The sequence below is a fragment of the Nelumbo nucifera genome, chromosome 1, assembly GCF_055504915.1.
Source record: "Nelumbo nucifera cultivar China Antique chromosome 1, China Antique-T2T, whole genome shotgun sequence".
NCBI lineage: Eukaryota > Viridiplantae > Streptophyta > Magnoliopsida > Proteales > Nelumbonaceae > Nelumbo > Nelumbo nucifera.
The window spans coordinates 172,124,238-172,133,382 of record NC_142649.1 but is presented as its reverse complement, the minus strand read 5'-3'; the positions used below and the strand labels follow the sequence as shown (position 1 = coordinate 172,133,382).

The window sequence follows — 9,145 nt, the reverse complement described above, 5'->3', positions numbered from 1 at the left end:
TTTTTGTATAGAAAACAAAATTGACCAAGTATAACCAATAGAGTGGTTGTTCATGTCTTATTAAGAGAAAAAATGTACTTTTATTTTTATTTTCTTTTGATTAAACATATTTAAATGAACATTAGGGTCAACATTGTCATTTTCCACTATCATCTAATGGAAGATTGATTAAATCCATTGCAAATTATAAGTAGTGTTTTAGTAAATACTAACTATAGGGTAGATTTTAGTAAATCCATGAAACCATAAGGAGTATTTTCATAAATGACCATTTTCTATTATTTAGCTTTCACTTAATAAATCCCATGCATTGCACAGGTCCCGCTAGTGTTGTTCAAACAAGAAGAGGCCAGAGAGTTTTAGTTTTGGCCTAGGTTCGAATATTTGATAGAAACATTCATTTTTCATTTTTTTTTTGGGCTTGGGTCGAGAGAGAGGGGCGCTGGTGGGGACTGGGCCATTGGAGCGGAAACATATTAAAATAAAATAAAAAATATAATATATATATATATATTGGTTAGTTTGGTTAACCGAAAGCCAAACCGATCCTTCATTTTTTAAAAAAAATCAAACTGAAACCAAACCGACCAATTTGGTTAACCGAATTTTTTCAGATTGGTTCCTTCCATTCAGACTGGTTTTTCGGTTTTACAATTTCTTTTGGACACCCCTACTCTTCTTTCTAGTCTCCATTTCTCGTACCATACAAGAAATCTATAGACTGTAGCTAAAATCTGAATTGATTTTGGGTGTATTTTGAGCTTATTGTTATGGTCTAGGCATCCCGCTAAAATCTGTATTGATTTTCCCTTTGTTTTAAACCTTTTCATGAGATGAATCTCGACTTCTTGCTCTTCTTTTAATAAACTATTAATGGTGTTTGGCAGTTGTAATCAAGGTTCAAAGTATCGATACGTATCGGCCAATACATATCGTTCTGAGACCCCTCCGATATGCCCCTATAGTGGGTGGGTGTATCAGGGGTCTGACCGGTTAAGGGGGTGGAGGAACCCTAAACCAGCCCCCCCAAATTGTTTGCAAAAAAAAAAAAGCAATAAAAATGAGTATTGATTCGCCCGATACGCCCCTACCAGCATATCGGGCATATCGATATTTTGAAGGCTATAGTATAATCGGGTCCATCGGGTTGGACCCCATTGTCACAAGAACCAATTGGTTCAGTTCTGGGTCCTAAGTTAGACCCTATAGGGTCTGGGTCAGTTCCAGGTCCATGATTTTTCTTGCCGGTTTGGGACCAGTTCTACCAGGTTCTGACCCAGAACCAACCCATTAACAGCCCTAGGGAAGGGGGAGGTAACTTTATGTTTTTTCAAAATTATAGGGGAGGTTTTTGTTAAAGTAAAAACATGGGGAGGTTTCTCTGATTGCCATAGAACTCAGGAGAGTTCTTTGTATTTTATCCGAAATTATTAATCATAGTCATTCAAACATTAGATCTCATACTGCCTTCCGAACTCATAACCCCCCAACCCTGATGCAGGCGGGGTTGGATCCCAACTCCCAAGTCTCTGCTAATAAGTAGATACGTCTTTTAAAATTGACACTTTGAACCATAACCCACATCCAATATATCACAGAACCAGCATTTACGGGTGATAAAATTAAAAACAACAAAAGATAAACTATTTTCTTTCCAAACATGGAAAGTTGAACGAAACTCACTCCTACAGGCTGACCATACAATGCATTCCCCCTTCTCTCTCAGACCACGCAAACTCACGCAAACACACTTTGGCATACATACCTTAAGCCCAACAAGAACAAAGACCAAGAGACCATGCGTGCACGAAGAAGGATAAACTCAAAAACCCGATAGGTCGAGGGCCAACAGTATCAGCTAGCAGGGCATATCTCCTCCAAACTGCAATAAAGTGAAGCTTAGAAGGGAGTTTGTTTTAAATTATACGATGAAAAAAAACGGGAGCGGGAAGTACCACCTTATCCCTAAGCACTCAATTATGTCCGTTGTAAGTGTCGCTCTTTTCTTTTTTCCAAAAGCAGTTGATGCAGCCTTTCTCAGCAGTGTTGATGCAGCAATACTCCCCACAACCATTGGATTTGATGGACTTAAAGAATCAAAAACCAGAAGAAGTTAGCAATCATCCAAATGAACCACAGAAAGAAACTAAAACCAAACCACCAAAGGTCGAGTAGTTATCTTGTTTAAAGGTGATTGATGTAAACCACAGACCTGCCACGCAAATTGTCTCCCGTAGCCAAGTTCTGTTGCCGTGCCCAAGATGAAAATATCGCAACACTGGCAACCCCAAAAAGGGATAAAATTTTACAAGAATCTCATCAGTTTGATCAATCAATATGAAGCAACTTGTATCTCCGGATTTTTCTTCTTTTTTTTCAGAATCCAAGTTCCAATCATTTTTTAAGGCATAGAGCCATAATTAATTCAATCAGATTTAAGGTCTTGGTTTACAATCCTCTCGTAAGAGGCAATATCTGAAACAATCAAATCCCTTATGGGAAGGGGGGTCTCACCATACCAAAAGGAAAACATGGACATGCTCAGATTGGCAAGATGACGAGCCACTTGATTAAAGGTACTAACATTAGAAACCAAGACAGAATCAAAGAGGAGAAAAGCCTCCTGCAGTCGGTCATGTACATCAGTACAGACCATGGGGGAGGATGAGTCCTCCAAGAGGATGTGGATAAGTTCCAGAGCATCACTTATGTAAACAAAGGCTTAAGGCCTTCAAGCAGAGCCTGAGCTTCTCCTACCCTTGAACTAGATGGAACTCTTTGACAATCTAGCCACGTGGAAACCATTTGAGTCTCAATGACTCAACATATCACCCCAATACCCGATGTTTGAGGATTTAAGGTGGAATTCTCTTCTCCTACCCTTGAACTAGATGGAATTCTCTTTGACAATCTAGCTACGTGGAAACCATTTGAGTCTCAACGTATCACCCCAATACCCAATGATTGGGGATTTAAGGTGGAATTCTCTTCTCCTACCCTCTAACCACAAGGTGGAATTCTCTTCCCCTGCCCTCAAACTACAAATTTAAGGAAAGAACATTCACTTTGATATAATAATTAGCATTGTTGATTATATAAAAACTGAGTTTCTAAAACTTAGAGAAGAAGACAAATTAAGCATCACAGATGAACTTCAGGCCATCTAAAGAAATTAATAAAAAAAAAAGATGAACTTCATACCAGTGGATTGCAGGATTATGGACAAAGTGACAGCTCCCCCCTTCCCCAAAAAACAAAAGGAAAAAAAAAAAAACAATATAATATGTATATATGATTGTGAGAGTGAATAGTAGTTAAAGTAATGATGCCTCAGACTAGGACCAAGTGAAGATTCAAGCTAACTAGATTATTGCAAAGGTTCACCCAATATCTTGGAAAAAGCTATGCGCGACTTGAAACTTGACCAAAAACCATTTTATAGGAAATCAAAAAGAAATGCATCAAAGATCTTAAATATAGAGCTAGGTGAATCATATAGTGGTCATCCAAGTTGCCCTTTTAACCATGGAGTAGGCCCATTACAGTTCAACTCAATTCAGTCTTAAATGCAACTATTTGGGGTCAGCTACACAAATCCTGTTCCTCCACTATACTCTATCAAGAACAAAGCTTTCCATCAAAATTTAAGTCATTATCAATTCAGAACACATTTCTTCAGTTTTTCCCTTGCTTCTTTAGAGCCTTCTACCTGCACCAAGTCAGTCCTCGAAAGTGCAATCATTGTTTGCCAATGCATGTGAAATATCATAGTCAACTTTCCCTCATTTTGTCACTAATTAGAGCTGCTCGTAAGTCCTCTCTACTGCACTGTCGTCCCATATAGAAATGCTGGTCTTAAAACTGTTATAGGTTTTGCCTTTTAGTCTCGTTGGTATATGTTAGTCATGCTATGCACAAGATCTCAACTTTTTTTTTGATCAGCAAATAAGACTTTTATTAAGATCAGAGAAATATTGAATTACAAGAGTTAGGTTTCAGCACTGCATTGACCCAAGGTGCAACAAATACAAACAATTACAGTTTTTCCCAGAACAAGGTAGATCTATTTGCCCACTGTTTTGCTAGGGTATCCGCCAACGCATGTGCAGTCCTTTTTACCCAACCAAACTGAGAGTTGAAACTCCTTGCAAGTATGTCAATTTCCCTAAAGATAAATTTGAGCTTCCAAGGTGCTGAAGTGATTTGTTTAGCCCAAGAAATGACCAGTAGTGAGTCTCCTCCAATTTCTAAATCTGTTGCTCCAATCTGCTCAGCCAGCTTTAAGCCCTGTAGGAGAGCCAGAGTTTCAGCCTGAATTAAGTCACCAATACCTATTGGTCCTGAGAAAAGTGCCACAACTTCTCCTTGATGATTTCTAAGCACACCCCTTATACCTGCCCTTCCGGGGTTGCCAAAGGAACTCCCATCAAAGTTTAGTTTTAGTTTATTTAGTGCAAGTGGCTTCCACTCCACTTCACAATTTCCTTGGGTACATCTGTTTGTGCCACTTCAGTCTAGTTCCTTAGAATGAATGTCATTCATGGAGAAGTTTTTGAAATGTTCCATGGTCATCACCCAATGTGTAGTTCTGATTTTTATGGCTTCAATGACTTCCTCCTTTAATTTGCTTTCTTCAAAGAAAATTATTTGGTTTCTTTCCTCCCATATAGTCCACACCGCAGCAGCTCTTGCTGCCTTCCATAAGCACTTTCCTCTTTTTTTTTTTTTTTGTTGCCTCAGGAAAGAGGGGCTGAAGAGACTTACTACATCCTGTAGGAGAGCCCATCTGCATCCAAAGAGAGAACAAACAATTCCCCAAATACAAGAAACAAAAGAGCAGGATAAGAGTAAATGGGGTAGGGTTTCACCACAATCATTACAAAAAGACACATGCATGAGGAGAAAGGCATTTGTTTGGCCTTCTTTTCTGTAGCACATCACAAGTGTTTACCTTCCCTAGGAATACTTCCCAACAGAAGGCTTGTACTTCAAGAGGGACCAGTTTGCACCAAATTTCTCTTACTAGGAAGTCCACCCCCAAGATTTCAGAATGAGTGAGCAGAATAAAGAAAGAGGCACAAGAGAAATAAGTCGTCAGAGGTTGGGGACCAGATTCTACCATCAGTTGTATTTTGGTCTAAGTGGACCTTCTCTAAGATTGAGATCAAGAGCAATAGGGAGGCACATTTATTCTTCCTCAGACCCCTTCTGAATCCAAAGTCCCAAGAGAGACCCAAGTCTGAAAGCACACCAACCCTAGCAACAGGTTCATTTTTAAGGTTTGACAAGGAATAGAGGTCAGGGAACTTAACACTAAAAGGCAAATCTCCTACCCATAGGTCTTCCCAAAATAACACTTTATTGCCACACCCAACATCAAAGTGGATGAAGTTAAGAAAGGTTGGTAGTACCTCAATGATTGCCTTCCAGGGGGAGTTTGGAGCTGCATTGGAGGCTAGTTTTGCATCCTAGCCATTTTCCACTTCACCATGAATGCTTTTAATGACCCTATGACACAACCTACCTTCTTCACAAGGGAATCCCCACAGCCATTTCCCTAAAAGGGACGTATTTTTCTTTAAAATGTTCCCTATGCCTAGGCCACCTTGCTCCTTAGGTTTGCAGATTTGTTCCCACTTGACTAAGTGATCCCTCTTTTCATCACCGGGTTCCCACAAGAAACCCCTCATTATCTTTTCCAGCTTCCTAGCTATTTTCATTGGGATCCTAAAGGTGGATAGGAAATAAGTGGGCAGATTTGCTAGGGTGGATTTTATCAAGGTTATTCATGCCCCCAAGGCAATATAACTTCTCTTCCACATTTCCAACTTCTTAGTGAATCTCTCTAAAACTGGTTTCTAGAAGCTTTCAGCTTTCAGGTTTCCCCCCAATGGCATACCTAGGTATTCTAGAGGCCAGCTTTTCACTTTACATCCTAGTAAATCTGCCATGGTTTGGTTATCACTCAAGGTTCAAAATATCGATACGTCGATAGGGGCGTATCGGGCAAATCAATACTCATTTTTGTTGCTTTTTTTTTTATTTTTTTTCGCAACCGGTTCAGGGGGGCTGGTTTAGGGTTCCTCCACCCCGTGAACCGGTCAGACCCCCAATACACCCACTGTAGGGGGCTATCGGAGGGGTCCTAGAACGATACGTATCAGCCATGGGCCGATATGTGTCGATACTTTGAAACTTGATATCACCCTCTTCTAAGTTTATTCTAGCTACACAACCTTTTCCCCAATTCACTTTTAGTTTTGAGGCCTACTAAAACTTATCCACCAAATTTTTCAAATTCCTCAAACTTGATTCATCACAACTCTCACAGAAAATGATAGTATCATCTGCAAATTGCAAGTGAGACACCACCACCTCGGATCTACCAACCCTCCAACCTTTAAACTGATTTTCTTGGCCAGCCTTGATGATTTGTCTACTCAAAACCTCAGCAACAAAGGTAAACAAGAAGGGGGATAAGGGGCCACCTTGTCTCAGTCCTCTTTTAACCGAGAAGTCCATTGCTACCCCATTTAAAAGGACAGAAAAATGTGTCGAGCTAATACATCCTTCAATCCATAGTCTTCATCTTTCACCCAAACCTCTTTTCCATGAGATTCAATAGCAAGTACCAATCCACCATATCATAGGCTTTCTCTCTAGGTCCAATTTACAAATCAAGCCTTTGCCACCTTGCTTTTTCTTCGCTGCCACACATTCATTTGCCACTAAGATTTGATCCACTATTTGTTTCCCTTCTACAAAAGCTCCTTGATTTTGAGAAATGACAAAGGGCAAGACAGTCTTTAGCCAACCAGCTAAAATTTTTGCAATGATCTTATACATGCTACCCACAAGGCTTATCAATCTGTATTCCTTAGGGGTTTTGGCCTCTTTCTTTTTAGGCACTAAAGCAAGAAAGTTGCATTTGCTCCTGGAGAGATTTCCCCTTTTTGATGGAACTCAATAAAGACATCCATTAAATCATCTTTTAAGATTTCCCAGCAATCTTGATAGAAAGCCATTAGGAAACCATCCGGCTCCAAAGCTTTAGATCTATCTATCGAGAAAATTGCTTCATGGACCTCCTCTATACTAAAAACTCTTTCTAAGAGGGCAGCTTTGGATTTGGGTACTCTATCCCAATGTAATTCTCCCAATTCCAAATTGCTTATAACTGAGGAGGTAAGGATTCACTTGAAATGATCCACAAAGCACCTTTTAATTTCCTCCTTTGAGTTTATTACTCTTCCTTCCACCTCAATGCTAGAGATTTGATTTTTTTCTTCTTCTCTCATTTGTTGGTGAGTGGAAAATTTTGGTGTTTCCATCCCCCTCCAAAAGCCATTTACACCTAGATTTTTGTCTCCAAGAAATTTCTTCCTTCCTCAAAATCTCCTCTAGTTGCACATTTAAGTTCCATCTTTCTAATCTATCCTCGGGCCCGCACTCTTTACGGGCTTCCTTTTGGTCCAATTCCTCTATTTTCCTAGCTAATTCCTCCTTTATGACCTTGAGTTTTCAAATTCTTCTTTGTTCCACTCCTTGACCTTTTCCTTCAATCTTTTTAACTTCTTTGTGAATCTCACCCCTTTCTCTCTAGCCCTTATTCTACCTTCTAACCACCAATCTTTTACCTTTTGCAAAAAGTTTGGGACTTCCAGCCACATATTCTCAAATCTAAAGGATGTAGGGCCTCCAATAAGGTTTTCTTGGTAAAGACTTAGGGGGCAATGATCCGAGGTTACTCTAAGAAGGGCTTTCAATGTTAAGTTTCCCCACAACTCCTCCCAATCAATGGAGAAAAGGAACCTATCCAACTTTGAGCACGCTTGACTTTCTAGAAGATTTGACCACGTGAAAGAGGCTTGTAACAAGGTGGGTTCTCTTGGTTCTAGGGACTCAATCAAGGTGTTGAAGTGCCTCATACTTGTTGTTAGGGGTGGATTCGAGCCGAATATCTAGCTATTCGAGCTCGACTCGGTCATAAATTATTAGGCTCGAGCTCGGTTCAAACTAGTGACTTGAGCTCGAGCTCGGCTCGAGTCAAAAGCTCGGAAGTTTGAGCTCGGCTACCTTTAATTGCAGGTCTCCTTAGCAGCCGAGGTATTGAACCGAGCTGCCAGGCCGAGGTCTCCCTCAGCCGAGGTGTTGAGCCAAGCTACCAGACTGAGGTCTCCCTCAACCGAGGTGTTGAGCCGAGCTACCAAGCCGAGGTCTCCCTCTGCCGAGGTGTTGAGCCGAGCTGCCAGGCTGAGGTCTCCCTCGGTCGAGGTGTTAAGCCAAGCTGCCAAGCCGAGGTCTCCCTCAATTGATGAGGTGTTGAGCCGAGGTCTCCCTTAGTTGCCAAGGTACTGAGCTGAGGTCTCCCTAGTTGCCAAGGTGCCGAACCGAGGTCTCCCTTAGTAGCCGAGGTGCCGAGCCGAGGTGACACCTTATGTATATGTACTCGACTAGGCTTGCGAGCCTTACGAGTCGAGCTATATTAATCTCGAGCTCAGCTCGATTAACAAACGAGCCCATATGTTAGGCTCGAATTCGGCTCGAAGCTCGGTTTAGACTGAGCCGAGCCAAGCTTTTCACGAGTCGAGCTCGAACAGCTCGGCTCGTGGCCACCCCTACTTGTTGTTATGGACTAGTTGGGGTTGTTTGTCTCATTTGTGTACCTTATCACATTGAAATCCCCTCCCAAAGGCCCCTAACTATAGCTAGCTCTTCCCAGAAGGTATCCCTTTATATGAGCTAGGGCCATAAACATTGGTCAACACCCACAAACTTCCATCACTCATCCTCTTGGCTTTTATTGATACTGAGTATTGTCCTATCAACTCCTCCTAACAACCTACTTCCTCATTCTTCCAAATTGTAAGGATACCACCCGAGGCGCCCCAAGATGGGGCAAAAGACCAGCTTAGTCCCCTACTACTCCAGATACTTCTTATCCATCTTCCTTCCAAATCTGAGAGTTTGTTTTGTTTCCTGGAGCATGACTATTACTAGTCCCTTTGTTTTTATCATATTCCTGATGATTCTCCTCTTCTTTGCACTCCCTAACCCTCTTACATTCCAACAAAGAATATTGCTTCTACTCTTTTGTTTAGACCCTTTCCTATTTCCAAGTCCTAGTCTCTTCTCCTTTTCTCCC

The 9,145-nt window shown here is 41.1% G+C and overlaps 1 protein-coding gene across 8 annotated transcripts in view; it reads right to left on the bottom strand.

Annotated features, from left to right (window-relative positions):
• Nucleotides 1–1,550: 1,550 nt before the first annotated feature.
• The window catches only part of LOC104596442 (pfkB-like carbohydrate kinase family protein), a 35,796-nt gene continuing 28,201 nt past the window's right edge, over nucleotides 1,551–9,145 (bottom strand). For 7 of the 8 annotated variants that reach the window (XM_010257608.3, XM_019197630.2, XM_010257609.3 and 4 more), the window contains 3 exons: nucleotides 2,213–2,278; nucleotides 1,959–2,087; nucleotides 1,551–1,882 (listed from right to left, as the gene is read on the bottom strand). In XM_010257608.3, the coding sequence (XP_010255910.1) occupies nucleotides 1,855–1,882; nucleotides 1,959–2,087; nucleotides 2,213–2,278 (223 nt within the window). In that variant the 3' untranslated portion in view covers nucleotides 1,551–1,854. Of the gene's footprint in view, nucleotides 1,883–1,958; nucleotides 2,088–2,212; nucleotides 2,279–9,145 lie in introns of those variants that run through there. The other variant, XR_016080653.1, reaches the window with a different exon arrangement.